Below are 21,568 nucleotides of genomic sequence, written 5' to 3'. Positions count from 1 at the left end.
CAAAATCTTTTGGGGGACATGTTTTTTCCTTTTTCATTACCTAGCCAGTGATATTGGTTTGGTCTGGACTTTATCATACTCCCAGGAAACTCATCATTCTACTAGACTGCATCAGTTTTGATCCTCACCTCACTTTAGTAACACTCAAAATCCCCTGCCTTTCTGATAGATTGCAGGGATGGACAACAGAAAATAACCCCTCTTTCAAAGTTTTCATTTAAAGAGATTTCCTAGTCTAGCCATCTCCTGTTTCCATCACTTTCCTTCGAAGTCTTCCCCCTCCTCTCCCGCCACTTCCCCAAATTCCAAGAGGACAAGGATTGTCTTCTTCATATTTGTATACCCTTTGTTTAGCACAGTTCTTGGCATATAACTGTTGTTCAATAAATATTTACAGGTTTTTTTGGCTACATATTCAACTTTTTTTTTTTTTTTAATTTGGTCTCTAGAGTTGACAATCTCCAGGTAGTTGGTAGAGACTAAGTATCCAATTTATATAGACTATCCAACCCAGTTGTAAGGCTAAATATAGCTTTAATAAAATGACATTTGGGTTTATAAACCAGTCTCTTGTGAATTTAGATTTTATGATTCAGAGCACGACTCTTGGGTGAAGGGACAGAAAAATAAGTTCACAATCTGCAATACTTTGGACAGAGTACTTCCCCCCTCCACCTTCCTAAAAGGCATTTACCACAAGAAAACCTTCCTGAAAAAAAAAAAAAAGAAAAAGAAAACCTTCCTGAAACAGTTATACAATAATAGTCATCTCAAGAAGCAAAGGCATTTTGGAGTCTTGAAAAACATCAACCTGTCAAAGGCAAGTGAAAACTGAGAAGCAGTAGCAGGTGCTATGGCCCCCAGCCCTTCTGAAAAGAAAAGCCTGAAGGAACCCACCCCAGCTGTTGTTTAGGGTGCTTGTGACAAATGAAACTGACATATTACCTTCTAGTAGCCACGATGAGGTGGAAGTTAGATGGTTAACCAGGGAAAACAACAGAAACAGTAAGATTTGTAAAATCCTGTTCTCAAGGAAGGAAATCCATGACAAGTAGACACTTGATGAAGCAGAAAATTTCTAGACCTAGCCTATGAGAAGTTTGTGAAGAGTATTTCTCACTTGGAACTATTTAAAAAGATATCAAGAGGAGATCAATTAATAGAGGATATTCTAAGGAAAATGTGGAAGTTATGATTCATTCACTCATTTAATAACTATTTACTGAATGTGAAAAAGTATGAACATAGGAAAATATATTGAATAAACCTGAAATAAGAAGAGAAAGGAAAAGTTGATATCATTTAAAAAACTAGTTAACTGTTCAAAAGCAGCTCTGATTTGATAGTAAATGGCATCTCATCACACACACACAAATGGCACAAAACTTAATGTAGCTCCAGATCATCTTAGACTTAAATGTTTAACAGCTAAAAGACATAGGTTTTTACATATCCATTTTCTACCTTAATGAGAATATAAACTTCCACATTGTTTTGTCACTATGGATTTGACAGAGGAGAATTACTTCTGGGCAATTCAGCATCAAAGTGTATTTAGAAATGTACACTATCATTTGTGCCTGAAGTTAAGAGGAATGTTTTGAATCACTCCAGAAACTTGTTCAGTCAACCTTCAATTATTCATAATAAATAGGGGAGTCCTGCTATGTATTACTCAAAACTATGAATGCCTGAAAACATCTTTAAAATAACAGAAAGAGCATGTGCCCAATCATTGGCCTGCTCTCTACAAACTCCACCCATGAGTACAGGAAGAGCACTTGTGATTGGTGGATGGATATGTTTACTACAGTGTGATATGTTTACTACAGTGTGTTGTACAACGGCCATGCAAATTAGAAAGGCCCACAAGCCTATGGTCTACAAGAAATAAGATAGTGGATAAACAAGAAATTTAATCAACATGGAAAATATGGCATACAGTTGGCTTCTATAAATTTTCAAATTTCAAATATACATTCTTATCAGATTATCATAACAATGGTTAAATGTGAAAGAACAAGAAATATTTTGCAAACTAGTCAAAATTCCCGCAAATTTTTACAAGAGCTTTTAAAAATACAAAATCCATTTTGGCTTCATGTAGAGTCCCACTGCTAGGTTCACAATGAAGTTTCAAAGTGTACACTCTAGTTTCTGCAATTACTGCAACTTTACCTACTCGGTGGAACCAAATCTATGGTCCTCCTTAATTAATAGGTGCTAAGCTTATTCAATTTGCTTCAAATATTCAACTTCCTCTGAAGATAGGAAAATGGTTATTTAAAGACCAATACTACAAAATAACAGGTTAAAATATATAGCTAATCCTAACTCACTTTTTACATTGATAACTACACTGGACTCAAATTGAAGAGATGTGGACCAATCCCTTTCCAACAATCTTAATGGGGCCCTAAAACTCCTACAACCTCATTTCAAAGTGCATAATGAGAATATCAACTCCACTTTGTAAATCAGATGTGAGGGTAATATCAATTGACCCTATTTTCCCAAGTCAAGGTATGAAACAGGATCACAGGAGATCTCCCTCCAAATCCCAGTTGCCTTGGCCGCCTCCTTTCCACATAATCACTATCTCAAAATAAATAAATAAAAATCACTTCACCGCTCCGTTCAGAATCTCTGAGTCCAGTCACCAAACAACAATCCGAAGGCTGAGTTTTTAAAAGATAGCCAAAAAGCTACAATCCAAATCACACCCCAGAGGTTCAAAGTCTACAACTTTTCCCCCCTCAAGACAGAACTCATAAAAATTAAAAAAAAAAAAACCCCTCAAAAACAAAACCAACCAATATTTGTTAAATTATGCCACTCCCAAACTTTAAAAATCACGAAAAATTTTAAAGTTAATTACTGATATAAGCAGGTGCAAATTCCAGAAAACAAAACTTTCAAAGCATGACATTAACTGTCACACATCTCAAAGGGTCTGTTCTCCCCCCCCCCCAATTATTTCACAGGCTAACCCCACAAAATAGCAGCTCTGGCCAGCCAGGAGAAGGAAGTACTGGAGGCCTGCAGAAGCTCCCGGTCAAGATTTTGCCTCACAAAAACCTCGCCCTCAAGCTCAGGCGGCTAAGCTTGGACGCCTGTTACGAGCGTAACTTGGATCACGAACCCCACTCCCCATTTCTACCCAAACGGCAGAGGCCAAATCCGAAGTTTAAAGCAAAACCAAAACACAAGACCCAGAACCTCTCCTGGGACGGGTGGAAGTTGGGTCCAGGAGCAGGAAGAAGGACCAGGTGACCCAACGGGCCCCAGGGGAGAAGCGGAAGCCCCGAACGGTAGCCGAGCCGAGGCTGCTGTCACCCTCCAGGAACCCTGCGGATAGGGGAGGCCCGGAGCAGCTGGCCTGAAGTTGCGGGCCTCCTCCGAGGTGGGCTGGCCACCGAGACGAGCCCAGCCCCGCGCTCCGCACTGGCCCCTGCCCTTCGTCCCGCCTTCCCCCCCGCAAGCTGCCCGGGCTCCGGGACTGGCCGAAGGCGATGGATGGGGTGCTGGACTCCAGTAAGGGGGAGCGAGAGAGAGGAGCCCGAACTCCGAGTCCTCCCGGGGGCAGGTGCCAGCAAAGAGGGAGGCAGAGAAGAGGCTGCAGCTCCGGGGACGCCCGCTGCTGGTCGGGGCCCAGAGGCCCAGCAGGGCCCCGAGGTTGGGGGGAAGGATTCCGGGGGACTGTTAGGAAGGCGTGTTTGGGGAGAGGGGGGCGTCGGGAAAGGGGTCGCCCAGGAGGCGGGGCCTGATGGCTGGAAAGCAGCAGCTCCCAGTCCCCGGCATGTCTCCCGGGAGGAAATGGGGGACACTCTTAAAAGGCTCGCCCCTTCCTGCGGCCCCGGGATTCTGGGCCCCTATTCGCTCCTTCACGGAGGTCCCTGCTAGGGAAGAGAAGGCAGGAGCCGCCCCCTTGCCCCCTAGCCCGTCGCAGGCCCCGCAGCCCCGGCCTTGCGTGCCCAGCGTGCCCGCCACTCACCGCTAGATCCTGGGGCACCGCCCCGCTCATGGCCCGCACTGTCCCAGCCCTCCAGGCCCGAGTGCGCAGCGCAGGCCCCGGATCCCCGCTCTCTGCTGCTGCTGCCGCTGCCGCTGCCGCTGCCGCCGCTGCCGCCGGTGCCTGAGCCGAGGACGCCGCCGCATCCGCAAACAGAAGCAGCAGCCGCTTCCCCACCGGAGAGGCCGCCGCGTCCGCCATGACCAGGGCCGGCCGGACCCGCCGCTCCCACCGCCTCCCCAAGCCCAGAAGCTGCCGCCGCTGAGCGCCCGATCCGCCCGCGAGGCCTCCGCACCCCCTACCCCCCTCCCCCCCACCCCCAAGCCACCACCAACCACCGCCGCTGCGCAGCGCCCCCCGCGGCCGGGAGCGGAGCCGCAGCCCCGGGCTCCTCACAGCGCCCCCCGCGGTCCGGAGCGGGGCCGCAGCCCCGGGCCCCTCACAGCGCCCCACCCCGTCTCCCCTCGCTGCAGCGCCTCCTGCGGTCGGGAGGGGAATTGCACGCTGGGCGGGGTGGGGTGTCCTTTTTTCTTCTGCCCCCAACTCTGGCCTCTGATAAACAGCGCCCTCTACGAAGGTACTCGAGGCAGGAGTCATGGTTCTTCATTCAGGTGGTTTCCTACCTCTTCGCCCCACTGGAGGTCATCTTCCTTGCATTGGGGACTAAAGATTCTTAACTTGGGGATGATAAGCATGAATAGTAGTCCTCCCTAGTACACATTAGGGTCAAACCCCTAAACCCCTGAGCTTCTCACCTTGTAGACCTAAGGTTCAATCCCTTTCTGCCCATTGGCCCATGAGCTAGTTTATTTCTTCCCATTGGTTCATAGATGCAATCTCTCTCTTCTCATTGGTTCTCAAAGCACATGGTATCTATTCATCCTTTCTCATTGGTCTGTGGCCCATATGGCCCAAATCCTTTTTTCCCATTGGCCACTGAACCTTGGAACGTTATTATTTCCCTTTCCACTGGCCCAAGGCCAATCTAGCAACCTTAAGCATCTCGTCTTTTTTTGTCATGTTTTCTAGCACTTGCCTTTCCTTGTTTACAAACATTATTCTTTAACTTTAGACATCCCACATTCTGTGTAAACCAGAGCGTAAGCAGCCAGTGGTCTAGTTAAGCTTTTTTTTTGTTGTATCCCTATGGCTTTCTTCTGAAACTCTCTTTATACTAATGGGGTGGTGTGATGATATGAAAGATCTTAATGGTGTCCAAGATTCATGGTTGGTGTTCAAAGACTCATGACTTCCTTTGTCAAGAAAGACCAACTTAATAATAAAACACAGCAGGTTAATGCAACCTTAGGAATCATTTGAAAATTGTACTGGTGGAGGAAAGGGGGAGCAGCAGAAAGAACATGCTGTCAAATTAATCTGCTAGCTAAGCAGAGTATGGGAAAGCCCATCGCAACTCTGGAAATAGAACAAGGTGATCTCTATTTCAGAATTCCCATGGAAAGAAATGTCCACATAAATGAAGATTTTAAAGAAGCACATACAATTTTAGAAGTGGTAAGTTTTTAACCAAAAGAAAAACCACTAGAGGATAAAAGTATTAAATGACCAAGGTTTTTCATTAGCTTTCCGAGGGAAGGATGGTCATTTCTTCTATTTTTTGTGTTCTGGCAAATATTCTAGAATTTCAAGCTAAGACCGATTTCTGGTGTTCTTAAAAATCTTATCAGAATACTGAACTTTATATGCTGGAATATGCGCAAAAATCAACTGACTCCTCTTCTGACCCTTGGCCTCTTTCTTCTTCATCTCTCCCTCTTTTAATTGGCCTTCCCACCTCATACATTTTTTCCTCTAGACTAATGTGTCTTTCTGACAATACCAGCGGCTGAGAATACCCAGGTCCTGGGCCTAGAGGCTGCAGGTGTTTTCCTTCAGCTGTCTGGTCTAGGTTCTCACCTAGGCCCATTGGCCTTTTAGCCAACATTAATATTAACAGAGCCATTTTCCATATGATGCTCTAATTAATGAAGGGGAACATTGGTGGAAGAGAGGATACAATCCTTAGTTACCATAATCAGAAATATTGCTACAATTAAGAGAAACCATCCTTTCTCTAATTCAGTAGTGAAAGGAAAAATAGGGGAAACACTTATGTCCTCAAATTTTCACCAAAACAAGAAGATGAGCATCGATTAGAAGTTGAATTAGTTAAGTATTCTTGGAACAAATGCCTAAAAATTTAAGAGTCTCCTTACTTCTTGGGTTAGTTAACCCAATCCTTCAAATGAAATGTTCCTTTGTTGAAAAAATTCAGTACACTGCTCATTTTTTTGTCCTCATAACCCTTTTGTTACCATCACACCTCTTTTTGTTAACTCTCTTAGGAAACAAGAGCTAGAGATGTTTTTAAAAAAAATCCAAGCAGAGGTTACTATTGCATAGTTCAGTCCAGCTTTTATATCGCTGTTTTCCTGCCATTGCAAGCCAGGCACAGTCAGCTGCATGCCATATTCTGTTTTCACTATTGGTTACTCTATGCAACTGCAACTCCATTTATTTCGAGCTTTCATCAGTTTCAAAGCATACTGTTTGAAATAATCCAAGGAATTCCATATCTATCCTTAAAACATATTCAATAATTAACCACCCCACCCCATTCTTGAGGCAAGTACCACCAATTCAGACTGGAACCCAGGATAAAATTTAAGCAAAACTTGAATCTTAGAACTTGCTAAGTCAGAACAGAATCAAGAACTAAAGGCTAAAAAAGGCCAAGGGGGTTCTGCACCAGAGGATCACTAAATTTTCTTCGACATACTAATATTACAAATTGAGGAAGCAGGAGGTTAAATACCCTTACTATAAAAAAGAACTGTTTTGTTTCATATGGGACAAATAACAGCCATTTCAAATCAATGCTCCCAAGATGGTTAAAAAAATATATATCTGTACTTTTGGTGTTTTAATTTCGATAATTTCTCCACTGTCATGAGATTTCACTGTAATCAAGTAACACACTCAAAAAACAAAAAAGTGCCAATAGTAGTTCTAGTTCTTGGATGGAGGACTCCATTCCCTCCATCTCTGTACAATCAAACAATCCTCATGGGGTAAGGAAACATTCATCTCTACCAGCTGTAGCCAGGCATGGCAATAGGGAAGCTAAGGCAAAAAGATAAAAAATATGGAGTAAAAAATATACTAACATCAACAAAAAACAAAGTCTTGGAAAAGCAAAGCCTCGGGCAAAAAGGTGCAAATAACTTATCTTTGGTCACTGCTGCTACAAACTGAAATTACAGAAGGATCTGAGGACAGAAAAGGAGCAGTATCATTATAAGTAAAGTACAACACATCCTTTGTTCTCTGATACTGAGGAAGAAGAGGGAGAAATTGGGAAGGGACAAAGACACTGCAACCCACAAGGGATGCTTGGGAAAAACTTATTCTAATAAAACTTTATTTTTTTTCAAACACAGCCACAGAGGCAGGACCTCATGTTTAATACACACAGACTTTTTTCTTTTAATATAAAACAAAGTTACCAAAATTTTCTTTTGTTGTGTGGGTTTTAATCCCATTAGCACAGGGACTTTGGCAGCAGGTGGAAGTGTACATGGCAGCAGGAGTTGCTGCTGGGCAGTTACCAGGGGACAGGAGGATTGAGGAGGATGAAAGCACCAGTCTTACAGCAGCTTCAGTCACACACAGAAATACTCACCCATGGGTCAGCCAAACAACCCAACACATCACAGATGGAGACTTCCACCCAGCAACACCCATTATAAATCTGGCACAAGGGTACCCCTATGTTAGGCAAACCCAATATGTGAAAAACCTAGATTTTACAAAATAAGATTAACTGGATGGGAGTTTTGTTTTTTGGGGACAAAAGTTGGCTTTCAGGATGCTTTAAAATTATAAACTTCCTTTAGTATATTTAAAACATTTGGATCCAGGTTACACAAATTTTTCAGGAATATATTCAATAAAGTAAAATCCACCTATTCTTTAAAAGACTCGTCCTGGGGCAAGTGGTTCCAGTAGATTTCATATAAACACATTCAAGCTCTTCAATTTTAAAACTCCTATAGGCTTTTCCCTCAGTTGAATATACCCCCTAAGGCAATAGGAGAGCCAGATCAAGGCTGCAAATTATTGAATTCAGCCCTTCTCCTTCACTAGTTGGTATCTCCCTTCAAAAAAAGACACCAGAAGATTAAGCAGACAGTCACCAATAGAAGAAAAGCACTCCCTAGGTAGTGAGATAGGGATATGATACTGAAAACAGTAGAAGCCTGGGCTAGAAGAAATTTTGACCTGAAGGAAAAAAGCAGGAAGAAACAAAAGCAGGAAAGAAAGAAACAAAGGACTGACAATCTCCAGTATTGTATTTCCCAGTCTTTTATCAGGTTTACACCTCCATCTACAGCCAGGATACATTCAAGAAAGTAGAAAACGTCAGGTGTAGATGAAATTGGTATGGATGGGGAAGAGACAGAAGGGAAGGAACCTCAGTAGTCATGCCCAGTTCAGCAAGGCCCTTTTAGCACCTACTATAGGATCCCTTAGATCCCAAGAGTCAGCATCTTTCATTGGTGTAACTATTATGGGAATGTGAGAAGCAGAAAAAACAGCATACAAAGCCTCCAGAATTGAGGACCCAGAAAAACCCCCTAGGACATCCTAGTAACTGAAAGAGGCAACAGACATTCCCCCCATACCTATAATAGGAAAGGCAGGGTTCTATGTTAGGTCCAGCCAAATACTGGATAAACTACCTACTTAGCAACTGTGGTAGCAGGTACAGCAGCAGAGAAAGGTGATACCCACTGTCACCAGCATAGCCCTTAAAGTCTCACCACTACCAACAGGGCCTGATGCTCTGGCTCAGGTCACTGGATAGAAATAATACAAAACAAACAAACAAAAAAAATCCCAACTGTTTTTCACAGGTTTTGCTACAAAATATCAAGCCAATTAATTTTCTCAGTGAGTCCCAACCTCCCTACTATATCCCAGGGCCAATTAGAAACAGTAACATTTCCTCAATGGAATTTAATAAAATCCAACATAATACCAATTCTTTCTAGGAGTCAAACTTAGCAATTGGGCCAGGCTAGGCTTGAGTCTAAGAGTGATTTCTCCCACCCATAACCTCCCACTTTGTCCTCCCCATTTGCTTTCACATGTTTGTGATGTGGTGAGCTCACCCAAGCCAGCTGGGACCTGCTGTCACTCCTCCTGCTGCTGTGCTCATCAGTTCTTGGTGAAGATGGAGACCGGTGAATCTGATCTGGAACAGGAAGGGGTGCCTTCCCAAGCTTCCCTCTCCCAGACTAACGACAGGGATAGGGTGGAGGATGGGGGAAGGTCAGAGAGAAAAAGTATCTATGACAGACACCTTTCTCTAAGTAGGGATAAGGGGAGAAATGAACATGCAGGGTTATCATAGCCACTGTTCCTCTTCAACATCCCTCCCCCACATTTACCAGTTGTGTATACAAAGATGGGCTGGGGAGCAGAATATTAAGACCCTTCTGATTGGAATCAAAAGATTGGCTTTGACCAAACAGGATATACTTACCCCCAACAGCTGGTACTATTCCAGAGTTGGGAGGATAATAGCACGTTTTAAGGACAATCCAGATGTCCCACAGGAGACATCTCTGTGAGTCCCCAACTTTGGACAGCCCCCCCTCCAAAGAAAAAGCTTCCACCCAAAATAGAAACATAGTGAACCAGAGGGACAGTTGACCATATACCAGCACATGACCAGTTAGGAAAGAATAGAATTGGAAGGAGGGTACCCTGGTCAGGGTCCTCATTTCTCCCATTTAGAGATTTTCCCCCTAATTTTTCATTATAACTTGGGATCTTATATACCACTTGAAACCACTTGACACTCCAAGTTGGGCTAGCCACATTTTCCCTGGGACTGCTCACACAAACACCTGTCATATCCCCACACACACACCCACACACACAGATCATCTGTCATCTTGGCCAAATTCTAAGACCTGACAGATCCCTCAAGTCAAAGAAGTTTGTGAACATTCCTATACAGAAACATGGGACCACAAAGCCCTCCTCTAGACTTCATCCCACTGTTCTTTTGATAACACACACAGTAGCTCTTCTCAGATTTTAGCTAAAGACTTTCAACAGAAGTTGAACTCTGTACCATCTGACCCCTTTGCTCTCCTACAACCAAAATCAGCTCCTCAGCTCCTCATATTGAGCTGTTGGGTCTGCACTGTGGAGCTTCATGGTGCGTGCTGTTTCCCAGCTGCCCAGAACTGGAGCCCTCAACTCACCCCAGTTCCCAGGTTTAGTCTCTGGCCTGGAGGCCTCATCACTTGTTAGTAGACATGAAGTTTGCTTTCCCCCCAAGAAGCAGCTTCTCAGCTCTAGTTTTCCTCAATCAGATTCAAGTCCAGGTCCCCAAAGTCCTGCTGGCAGAGTGTCCGCTTGGTAAAAAGGGATCGGTCCCACCTCCTGGTCCCCTCTTCTTCCTCTTCGCTTTCACTCAGAACCTGGGAGTAGCCACCAAGGGGGCTGCACGAGGCAGAGAGGGGTGCAGGGCTACAGGCCATGAACCACGGTGGGGAGATGCTGTTGCCTTCCTGGGCTGTATCTATGAGACAGAGACCTCCTGAATACGGTTTCTGTCAAACAAACAACAAAAGTTAAGAATACAAAGGCAACATTGCTCTGTCCCTACCTCCCAACCAAGGGAATCCCCAGAGCATGAGTGCAAGTTATCAGTCTTCTGTTCTAATGGGCAAACAGCCCAGCCACATAAGGTCTTTTACTCTCCTACTCCCCCCTCTTGTCTGAGGTACCCTCTCCCAAAAACTGAAGACCAAGGTTCTAAGCTTCAGAGACTTTCAAAGACACATGCCTTTGAAAGCACATGTACCAAGCCTGCCTATCCCAAAGCGCTTGCTCATAGACCTGTTTCAGGTGTCCTAAACACTCAATGGTTTCAGTTGCTGCTATGAAGCCTTAGGGAAAGATTTCCTACCTTTTTTTTTTTTCACTTGAGAGAGGCTGCGAGGTAGAAGTGGTAAAACCTTGGAAATGTGGGGGGAAATTATGGATTTTGGTTCTCTTACCACCAACGTTCTTTGTGAAAGCTGGGAAAGGTGGGATGGGAAAGGTTGGTAAAAGGCAAAGGGAAATAAAAGGAAGATATACCAGAATGATCCAGTTCAGGTACTTATCTCAATGGTTCAATATTTCCTGGGTTTTGCCAAACCCCTAGGACAGGAAAAACTTAGAGAAGGATCTTAGGGAGCGCCCCTGCCTCAGAGGTCTTTTGCTGCTTGGGTAGGGAGTTAAGAGGGAAAGGGGGCTGACTCAAGGGTGGGAGCAGAGTAGATTCCCCCAAGCTCCCTTATCCCCTGTCAGCCCCACCTGATTCATCTTATCGAAGTCCAGAGAGGGTCGAAGACGCCTTGGGTCATCATCATGGCGCCGTTTGACCCCACCCTTTCGTGCATCCAGGTCACAAGGCTGCGATCGGCTTCGGGGAAGACCATGGAGTCGCCAGGTCAGCTCTGGGGAAGAGGAAGGGGAACTCCGGGCAGAGGGCAGGAACCTGCCTGCCTGTGGGATGAGGATGGGGGACAAGGAGAAGCGACGCTGTGGAGGAAAAGGGGATAGGGGCTCATGATCACTCTCCCATGATCCACTGGGAGGGGATGCAGCACAGGGTCTTGGGGAATCATGATGGGTCAGGGCCAAACTGAAGAAAGGTGGGCTGCAGGATCTGTTGTTGGCCTTGACACACTGAAGAGAGGCACTCGGGGCTTGGAGGAACCTGAGGCTGGAGACCCGCTTGGGGGAGCTTTGATGCGGTACCAGTGGCCCACCCACTCCTCCATTACTGCCTTGACGCTTGATAGGAGTCCACAACTTGGAAGGAACAGGCCGCCAAACAGGCTGCCATCGAGACAAGTCCACAGGTACTGATAGAGAGCGACAATGCCGCTTGGATGGAGGAGCAGGAGGGACAGGAACTTTCTCTGAGCCTGAAGACTCTGGGGAAAGGCCCTGGCAGAGAGGTTTCTCCTGTGGAGAGCCTCCCCGGCTTGGAGGTTTGAAGTGCAAACTCAGACTAGAGTGATGATAGCTGAGACTAAGGTTGTCCTTGAGCCCGGCACAGGGACAGGGGGGCAGACCCCTCCAGGAAGCACCTTCTGGAAGACATTAAAACAAAAAACAGATTTTAAATCATTCCTTTTCTGCCAAACCAGAGAAATCAAATTGCCAAATGATTGCAAAATCAAATGCCTAAGAGAAATGAACAGAATACATAGGAACATTTCTGATCTCTTCTTTAATTCCACCGCTTTCTGAAATATACAATATACTTTATAACTTTCTCTACCGTTCCTTCTAAGGATACCAGCTGCAGAGTTGGGAAAAAGTTGAAGGAAACCTTCTCCAACCATATGTCTATTTCTTGGGAATTATCTGCCTCAGATACCTAGCCTAGCTAGTCCCCTTTAATAGGTCAACCCATAAGTTATTCCTTTTTTTCTTACAAGATACCTGGTCTTTTCAGGGTCATTGCCATCAGAAACAAGATTCAATTCAAGCCAACAAGCACTGAGCAAATGCTATATTATCAAGACACTCTGCCACACAAGGAATACAAAACCAAACATGAAATAGTCCCTGACCTCAAGGAGCATATAAATATCTCTCTAGTATTTTCTTTGTTTCCCTGGCCACATCATCCAGGAAAAAGAACAACAAAAGTGGGAGGATTCTCAACTTAGACAAATCACCTCTGCAGAATAGGCCAAGCTCTTCACATCCTTCTAAATACTCCAGAATGCAAAACAAATGGAAAACAAATACATGTTGAAATCTCTGAACCAAAAGTTGAGCTGTCCCTTGGGCCTTTCAAAGTGTTTGGGCAGACTCAGCCAATGTCAGAAAGGAGCATATATCTAAGTCAGTCACTAATCAGTCATTATTCAATGCAGAGTATCATGTAAACAGGACATGTGTGACAACACATCAAAAATTACTCTTGATCTTACCGGAAACAAGCTGGAAAGGGTCCCCACAGGTAGAGACATCAGAATGATCAGGCAAAGGCTTTAATTAAAGAAAGCAGAACAGGAAATCAAGACACACTGAAGAATCTCTGCCTAAGCCCCCAGCTAGCTATATGGCTCAAAACATTTCATGTGATACAAGAGTCTGGATATTAAACCAGACCATCCCCTCTTCCCTCCCCACCAAATAACTTATTCATTACCTCAACTTAAGAGTCAAAGCAAGCAACAGAATTCCCCCACAATCTAACCAAAGTTTTCACCCTCAGGTACATGGTTAAAGCATTTCCCCTTCTTAGGTCAGTTTTCATCTAGATAGCTCTTTTAATCCAGAGATTGCAAACAGCATGCAGCATGAAGTGATGAACAAGATACTAGGAAAGTCTATTCCTAAAGACTTAAAGAATGGGGAAAAGTGGGGCATATGGAGGGAAACTTTTTTTTTTTTTTTTTTACCAAACTGATCCTGAAGCACGTGCATTTCAATTCCTCCAAACTCTGCTTCTGTAGTTGCTCAGTAATCAACGTTATCATGATTCTCCCCAAGAGGCAGAACTTGAGTGGAGAAGTTGAACGTCTCCTGTATCTTCTTTTATGACCTTTAACCGCCTCACTTCTGAGTCCCCTTCTGCCACTCCATCACTGTTCTACTAGCATTGCCGGGAATTCCCACTTGATTCATGCCTGCTGAAATCTGCAAGGTATACAAGGACCAGGCTCCCTACCACCAATATTAGAGAATATGTATTTCTGGTCTATTATATTGCCATCTAAGTTAACTAAGTTTTGTTTTTGAATTACCTGAGTAGGGCTGCAGCATAAACACATTTTATTGCTCTCAACTTTGGTAAAGAATTGGACACCCAACTGGTCATTCCCATTTCGATCTCTTGTTAACATTTTTTTTTTCAACTTTCAACTTGGTATATATCAGACCTACTGAGTGCCTCTAGAGGTTGCTGGGGATAATACAAAGTTTAAACAAAATAATTTCCTACCCTCAAGGAACTTATAGTCTTGCAAGAAGGATGTGAAATATACAAACATTATAAGTGATACAAAATATTAGATTCAACAAAAAGCAACATAAGATCTGAATGGGGTGCCAACTGCTCAGGCTGTCAGACTAGTACAGCCAAAGTTTGTTTGTTCAGTCAGATGGGAAGTTAGAATGTTTTCTTTCAAAGACAATGAAACCAATGGCCAAGAAACTTCACCTGTACTAGAGAAGTAGTCTTTCCTAATATGCCTAAACTACAGAGAAGAGGATAAAATAGTGGGAGGCTTTTTTGTTTTGTTTTGTTTTTGAAGAACAGATTGTATTCAATTTGAAGTACTAAGAAATTGTTTCCTGACATTATGATCATGTTTACTATGTGCCTCTTAAAATTTTTTGAATGAAAACTCCTAAACCCCAAAACTGGCAAGCAGAACAAATGCAATCACACTTAAATCTGACAGATCTATATGACCTCAATTTTCTCTATTTTGGGGCTGCTCTGGCTCAAAGGATATACTATACATACTGATAGCAAAGCAATTTCCTGATAAAGAGTTCTAAGGAACATTACTACGTATATTTAACTGTAGGCTCAGTATTAACAATAGCTGTGGGACTTTTGCTGGATTGAAAGAGAAATGGTAAGCTAGTCCTGGCTTCTGTTTATGCATTTTTAGGAATGACCTAGAGGATAATACAGTCTTCTAAAGTACAAAACTTATTCTAATAGAAGTTGTTAAACCAATTCTAACCTTACTTGCTATATGAACTACAGGCAAAGAATGTCAGTCTCTCTATGGGCCTCAGTTTCTTTATAATTAAAATGAAGAATAGCAGATTGGCAACTAAGATAAGGGATAAAAGCAATTTGAGTTTTTTTGAACAATAAATTCAAGGAATCATTTCAGGAGTCCAGCAGAGTATCATCTCTCACTCTTCCTGTTCAATGCACCACAAAGCCTAGGGATGCTGGGAGTGATGACATCATTAAGATGCAGAAGGCAATCTGTTCTACCTTTCTGGCTGGACACCATTCACTCATTCATTCACTTGTACTCGTATACTCACAGAAGTCTAAAGGAGCACTGCTTGTATGTGACAAACTTTGCTTTTTAAGTGACCTTGAGGGCAAGTTATTTTGTGACTTTTTCTTCTGTAAAATGAGAATACTCTCTAATTCATTTCCATCTCATGGAAAGACAATGAGTTTCCTGAGACAGCAGAGAAAGTTCTCTAAGCTCTTCAGAAAAAAAAAACAAAAACACAACAGAAATCATATAAACTGAAATTTCTCCTCAGCTGCTCCCCCTATATATGCCCTTGTTATAAAAGTTAAAGCTCAAGCTCTATCACACTTCAATCTCTTAATTTCTTAAAGCTGTTCTTTTGGAGATCCATTAATGGAAGAGTACATAGTTGCATTAAGACACTAAGAACTCACATTTACAATGTGAGACAGTCATTTCCAAGCAGTTCTTAAGATTTGCTCCAAAGAGTAAAGTTAGTTCTCTCTATAATCAAATGAAAAGAATTATTTCATATTTTCTGCATTTTAATTGCTGAGATGTGGTCATGTACAAGAGTCACTGCAATAATGCAACATTAATTGATGTTTTGGATCCTACATTTCTTAAAACAAAGTATATATTTGTGGGAGGTTGGGAGAAGGAACCTGAAACAACTGAACCAAGACATAAAGAAGGCAATCTAATTTCAAGAAAGCCTAGTTTAGGCATTCGTATTTAAAGCATTAGCAGGCTTAGTCTTGGCTCTTTCCTTACCCTTATCTAACTGCAGAATAAAGAAAGCCCTGAACTCACACTAAACAAGTTAAAACTTCTCAGTCTTAACAAACTGGCAAGGAGCAAAGAAAGCCCTTTTGGGAGGAAGCAGCTGGCTTTGGCCTCTTAGGCACCCATCAGGGCCAGCCCTCTCATTAGCCTTACCCCCCCCCCCCCAACACACACACACTTTCTTGTCTTTTCCCCAAATGGGGCACTGCTAATGCCTCACTCATTCCCCAAAGATCTAAGTGACCACTGATTGGCTATTTGGATGTGAGAAACACCGTGCCAGAGCTGAAAAGCAGAAGTCTCTCTTGGGGGTAGATCGACTTAAGTTCAGTGGGACAGATTGGCGGGAGATTTTCGGGGAACTGTAGGCCTCTCTCAATTACCCCCACTTCCTTCGGAAGCTTGGGGTTAGTCTGAATAAAAACAACGGCAGAGATAGAGGGGGAGTTTTTCCCTCTCCATGGCCCTGGTGGAACCAGAGGGTAGGTGTCATAAGTGCAGTCCACCCGTCCTCCTTCACCCACAATAAGACTATACGCCACCCCCTCCCACTCCCCATCCCCACCCCTGAGTAGCCACTGCCTTTACCCACGGGCGGGGCATGAAGTGACCTATGAACCCGTGGAGGTGGGGGCGGATGACGTCAGAGGAGTCACTACCCGCCCCCTAACGCCAGCCTTCTGGCTTGGGACCCGGGCCCGTAAAGGAGTTTTGGGTAAAGGGAGGGGGGTCTGGGGACACAGCGCTCTAGCGGCCCCCTCCCCCACCACTCCCGGGCTCCCCGCAACGGCGCGGCCTGCAAAGCCAGGCCGCGGGGAGGGGCTTGCAGGGAAGGAAAGGAGGGAAGGAGGGGCAGCTGAGGTCTCCGCCCCGGGGCCCAGAGCCACCTGCCCCCAGGGCCCGCCCGCCCGCTACCTACCGCAGCTCGGTCCCCTTCCCAGGGCCGCAGCCAGAGCAGCTCTGAGCTCGCCACTCGCCCCACGGCGCCCTTAAATAACGCCGGAGCGAACCAATCGCGTCTCTGCCCGAGAGGGGGGGTATCTTGCCCACTCCCAGAACCCGCCACGAAGCCCAGTGTAAGGGCAAAAATGCCTGGAGTTTTCTTCTACTTCCCAAGAAACTATTGGCAAACAGTAACGTTTGTGATGGAAAAAGTACTTCACTTGCTCTCTCTGATAGACTTAGCCTTAAAGAGGTCTTGCTCCCCACCGAGTTCCCCCGCTGAACTGCGGAAGGTGGAAGGGACCAGCTATGGGCTGAACTAACTACGGACCAGTGGGGAGAACAGACGGAGGTAAACAAACTCAGGCCCCCTCCTTACAGTTCCTGCTCCGGCCGGCCTGAGCCGCCTTTTCCTACTCTGAAGTCTAAAATTACAAGCCTCGCATCCCAGTGTTTATTTTTCTATGTCTCCTTATATTGCTACCGTTTTGAAAAAAAACCCCTCTTCCCTGCCGCTAAGAACTCGTCTGAGACCCAGGGGCCGATGGGAGATGTAGTCCAATACGGGCCAGACTTAGGGGGGGAGGGAGGGGCCAGCTTGAAAGATCTCCAGAACCATAAGCAGCCGGAGTGAGACTGAAGTCGCGGGGAGAGAGAAGAGGGGGGGGGAGGATGGAGAAATAGTAGGGTGAAGACTGAATTTTCCTTCTGGGTCCCAAGATCTTAGATCCAGCCTCTGCCTTTTCTTCTTTCTCCCGAAATCGCGCCTGCATGTCTATCACACTCAGCAGGCCTGGGCCTCTTCTCTTCTTCCTCCGTCCCCCTCCCCCCAGTCACAGCAGGATGAGGTAATTGGGTTGTGATTATGACATCATAATAAGCTCAGCTCTTCCTCCCCCATATTTGAAAGGCGGCGTCTGCAGGACTCCTCTTTCTCTCAAGCTTCTTTTTTTCATTCTTTGTAAAGAAGAGATCAGATCCTGTAAATATCTGCTTTGTCTACAAAGCAGAGGTGATCAGGGAGAGGAAAGAACTATTCTTTCATTAAAGCCACAGGATTTCTGGCTCTGAAATAACGGGACATGTTAAACCTAAAACTCAGTCTCCCTTTAGAAAGGCCTAGATGAAAGAAGCTAAAATAGAGGGGAAGGTCAGGGGCAGAGACTTGAGACTGACAAGGCAAATAAGGAATGAATCCACATTGCTGCCCTCAGAGAGCAAAGGGGGAACGGAGAGATTTTAACCCAAGTTTGAACTAACCAAGAAAGATTTTTCATTGGAGGCTGGCAAGTTTGTAAAAAAAAAAAAAAAAAAAAAAAGAAGAAGAAGAAAAAAAGAAGGTGGGACACTAAGTTAAGTAGGGGGTATTTTCTTCATCAAGGATCAATGATGGTCGACCCAGAAAACTGAGCAGCCTCCTCAACCAACTTCTTATAAAGGCTTTTTCTTCTCAGCACCCCACAACATGAAAGTGGTAGGTAGCTTCGATCCCCCAAGCAGTACAGCCACCGACAGGCAGCTTCCAGCTAAAGACAAGGAAGTGAGGTACTAAGGAGCCTAAATAAACTAAAAAGAGGGAAAAGACACCATTTTCCAAGAGGTAGATGGAAACGTATCCTCCCTGTTTTCCTGAAATAGGTAACCTAAGCTTGGAAGGAAAAACAGTTTTCATTAGGGTCTTTATTTTTCTCAGAATGGGGAAAAGGAGCATAATAATCACAAACATTTTATGAAATTAAAACCTCAGAAGAGTTCAGAATGTAAAAGCATTAGACACTTTTACTCCAAAGTTTAAGCTAATAGGCTTGTTAGATAATGGGGCAGAGGCTAAAATTAGAGTTACTACCCACTACCCTGGCTTAAGTTTCCTATATTAAGCTTTCCTCTCATTACACACCACGGGCTTCTTGTCACTAGTGTCTCCAATTTACCATGCTGATCCCCACCCCAGTTTCTTTATTCTAGTGTATAATATACCCACTTTGAACTCAGCTTTAATCCAACCATATTATGAACTATACCCACATCCTAAAAGACAATTTTTTTTTTTTTTTTTGCTGTTTCTATGAACCTTATCAGAAAAACCCACCTGGGCTCTCATTTGGTCTTGATCTAGATTCCACAAGGGAGTCAGAACATTGAGCCAGTCTTCCAAGAAGCCATCCAAAGAGACTGAATCCATGGTAGCTGGACGATTCTCCACTCCCTGCCTAGCAGAGATATATTTTATTATGGGAAGAGCAGAAGCAGAATAAACCAGGACCAATTCAAACTCACTCTTTATGTAACTATAGATTGTCAGAACAGGGAGCAAGAAAAAGGATTGGATTAGACTAGCATTCAGATACCATTACAATTACTCCATTAAGAGATTTTTGGCTCTAGTTATCTCTCCTAGTCTTTGCCAAAGGAAGAGAAAATTTAGAACCTAAATCCCACAACTCAATGTAGCCAAGTATATGAAAAACATACATGACTCTCACTATACAACAAAGGCTGATTAGGGGGATCCCAAGCATGTAGGGCTCGTCGCCATTGCCTGATCTGGGCATCCCAGGAACGTCGGCTGTACCTTCGATTTTTGTCAGGTGTTTGAGGGTGAAGTCCTGGCTGCCGTGCTGCCCTAGAGTTAAAATGAAGATCTTAAACTATGGCCCAAAACACCTATAAATAGCTGGATGAGACTCAGTTTTTCTGTATTATTGACATGGTTAAGAATCAACCTAATTGAAGAAAGAATTCTTCAGGAATAATAAGACATAGTTCATTGATTGCTTGCAGGTGTCAGAGACTGACAATAGAACAGTGTTTATAAGCTCACAAATTGAAAAGCTAAAAGGTGCAACTCAGAGACTGCTTAGATCAAATCATTTTACTGAGATGAAGCCAAGACTGAGCTTTGGGCCTTTGTAGTAGCTATATCCCTAGCAAACCTAGGATGTACTCCCACCTCACCTCTGCCTCTCAGAATCCCTGATTTCCTTTAAAGCAAAACTCAAAGGCCATTTTTTGTTTGAAGTCTTCATCCTCTTCAATTTCCCCCACCTCCCCCCAAAATTATCTTGTATACTTTCGTGTACATGTCTTCATGTAGTAAGTGCTTTAAAAAAATTGCTGATTAAGTTAATTGTACAGAAGATCACATGGATTGCAGTAAATAAGGTCAGAATTTGAACTCAGGTCCTCCGCTGCAAAATCCACCACTTCTAGACTATGCTGCTTACAAGATTGAACTCTTCTAAAATGCCTTCCTTACCAAGAAATAATAATGAACTAACATGTTCAAAGTTTAAGAGATGAGAAGATGAATTTAGAAAAGTTTTAGCTTAATAAACATTTTTAAATGGAAGATTTTATAGGGATGCAGAAAGGCAAGTGGTCTAGGCAAGAAAAGGCAAGAATGTCTAGGAAGAAAAGGTAGCTATCAACAATATAAGCACAAATATTAAACACCATGTAAAATGCTTAAAGATGTTTAGAAAATAGCAAGATTAAATGATTAACTGCCTAATTTTTCTTAGGGCATTCTAATATGAATTATCAAGGGCAGCTTTGTTGTTAAAAACACTTCCTCCCATTCTTCAAACAATAAATGTCCTATCTGCTCTTACTTAGGGACTTGAAGCAAGAAGCATTGATAACCAGTTGTTCGTTTTCCATAGTCTATCTGCTTCTGCCTCCTTCGAAGAACAATCTCATTTGTTTCTACCTCCTGCCTGTGAAGAAATAAATGTCTTTTTTAAAAAAAATGTAAAATATTTTAAAACACATCTCATTTACATTGAAGGCCAACTCACTCCATCTGCCAGACTTCATTACTTACCTGAACCTTCCATGGCTGGTTTCTGTGCCGACCCCCACACTCACCATCTTCACTCCAGAGGAAGAATTCCCAAACTCAAGCATCTTCTTTTGAGAGATATAGGTTCTATAAGTAAAGAAGGTATAAGAATGATGAGGTGGCTGCTCTGCTTTTCTCAAAGAAACATATCCTCAAAAAAATACACACACACACACATATATATATCTGATACAATACTAATCTCTAACACATTCTCCAGAATCCTGAAAGGTTCAATAAATGTATCGGAATTTACATTAGACATTAAGCACCTACAGTGTTCAGATTCTGGGGGATATCGAGTTCAGATAAGACATAATCTCTTTCTGGACAGTTTCAATTTCGGAGAGGGAGACAGAGATAATCTTGCACAATATTATACCGATTAGAGCATGGAAAAGTGCAAAATCAAGAGATCCGATTACGAACGTGAAAATGGTATCAGCCAAGAAAAGCATTTCGTTCTCCCGCTCCCTTCCAAGGAAGGAATAGGGAATCTGCACACCCCAATACACACCTCTCCCTTCTCAACACCTGAAGTTTCAGACAGATGCTCCGTTTTATCCCATCATCTCACAGAGTACTAAGGTGGGAAATCCAAGCAGCGGGGGGGGCCCAGAAACTCTCACCTGAACTCACCTGATATTTCCCCAGGTACCATTCAAAACAAATTAATCAGGTAAGATGTAGTAGTGATAAAGAAAAGGCAATGAGAGATTAGGGGTAGGGGAAAGAAGTGGAGATTTAAATCTCCCGGGGTGGAAGGCGTGGAAAGGGTGAGGTCGGAGCGGACGGGATGAATGGCCAAAGCATGAGCCAATCATGTATCCGATTCCCTGGAAGGCGGAGTTTATCTCGAGTTACGGTTTCGCAACCTCGTATAGCCAATCCCCCGCTGTCTCACGCTTGCTGAGAAGACGCGCCCAATCCCGAGTCTCACCCGTC

At 43.8% G+C, this 21,568-nt stretch overlaps 3 protein-coding genes and 1 long non-coding RNA gene across 5 annotated transcripts in view; 1 reads left to right on the top strand and 3 right to left on the bottom strand.

Annotated features, from left to right (window-relative positions):
* Positions 1-4,349, bottom strand: part of KDM3B (lysine demethylase 3B) — a 56,647-nt gene extending 52,298 nt beyond the window's left edge. Inside the window, exon 1 of the mRNA XM_051978478.1 lies at positions 3,995-4,349. Within this exon, the coding sequence (XP_051834438.1) occupies positions 3,995-4,213 (219 nt within the window). The 5' untranslated portion in view covers positions 4,214-4,349. The remainder of the gene's footprint in view (positions 1-3,994) is intronic.
* A 3,053-nt stretch (positions 4,350-7,402) lies between these two features.
* FAM53C (family with sequence similarity 53 member C) lies at positions 7,403-17,244 on the bottom strand. The gene is made up of 5 exons (XM_051978479.1): positions 16,760-17,244; positions 13,504-13,741; positions 13,030-13,087; positions 11,393-12,177; positions 7,403-10,641 (listed from the first exon to the last, which is right to left on the bottom strand). The coding sequence occupies exons 2-5, from the start codon at positions 13,579-13,581 to the stop codon at positions 10,384-10,386; spliced, it is 1,179 nt and encodes a 392-aa protein (XP_051834439.1). The 5' UTR covers positions 13,582-13,741; positions 16,760-17,244; the 3' UTR covers positions 7,403-10,383.
* A 144-nt stretch (positions 17,245-17,388) lies between these two features.
* On the top strand, positions 17,389-20,538 carry LOC127549963 (uncharacterized). Its single transcript, XR_007950758.1, has 2 exons — positions 17,389-18,256; positions 20,398-20,538. It is a non-coding gene; the product is annotated as an uncharacterized LOC127549963 (long non-coding RNA).
* LOC127549961 (oocyte-specific histone RNA stem-loop-binding protein 2-like) lies at positions 18,902-21,339 on the bottom strand. Of its 2 annotated transcripts, none has more exons than XR_007950757.1 (3): positions 21,263-21,339; positions 20,394-20,710; positions 18,902-19,405 (listed from the first exon to the last, which is right to left on the bottom strand). XR_007950757.1 is itself a non-coding variant. In XM_051978480.1 (3 exons), exons 1-3 carry the CDS (start codon positions 20,686-20,688, stop codon positions 19,225-19,227), a joined length of 369 nt encoding a protein of 122 aa, XP_051834440.1. In that variant the 5' UTR covers positions 20,689-20,781; the 3' UTR covers positions 18,902-19,224. The 2 variants fall into 2 exon arrangements, 1 of the variants encoding a protein (XP_051834440.1); XM_051978480.1 differs by lacking the exon at positions 21,263-21,339 and having other exon boundaries at positions 20,394-20,498; positions 20,606-20,781.
* Positions 21,340-21,568: the final 229 nt, after the last annotated feature.

Source organism: Antechinus flavipes, chromosome 2, assembly GCF_016432865.1.
Source record: "Antechinus flavipes isolate AdamAnt ecotype Samford, QLD, Australia chromosome 2, AdamAnt_v2, whole genome shotgun sequence".
Classification (NCBI taxonomy): domain Eukaryota; kingdom Metazoa; phylum Chordata; class Mammalia; order Dasyuromorphia; family Dasyuridae; genus Antechinus; species Antechinus flavipes.
The sequence above is the reverse complement of the archived record's forward strand: the minus strand, read 5'-3'. Positions and strand labels throughout refer to the sequence as shown.

Bases quoted from the DNA above. Each gene is read 5' to 3' on its own strand.
- FAM53C (XM_051978479.1), bottom strand. From the start codon at position 13,581: ATGATAACGTTGATTACTGAGCAACTACAGAAGCAGAGTTTGGAGGAA. The intron at 13,088-13,503 runs GTAAAAAAAAAA...CTTTAATTAAAG, and splicing joins CGTGCTTCAGGATCAGTTTG to CCTTTGCCTGATCATTCTGA. The intron at 12,178-13,029 runs GTAAGATCAAGA...AATGTCTTCCAG, and splicing joins CCCTTTCCAGCTTGTTTCCG to AAGGTGCTTCCTGGAGGGGT.
- LOC127549961 (XM_051978480.1), bottom strand. From the start codon at position 20,688: ATGCTTGAGTTTGGGAATTCTTCCTCTGGAGTGAAGATGGTGAGTGTG. The intron at 20,499-20,605 runs GTAAGTAATGAA...ATTTCTTCACAG, and splicing joins ACCAGCCATGGAAGGTTCAG to GCAGGAGGTAGAAACAAATG. The intron at 19,406-20,393 runs GTAAGAGCAGAT...TTTTAACTCTAG, and splicing joins TTCTTGCTTCAAGTCCCTAA to GGCAGCACGGCAGCCAGGAC.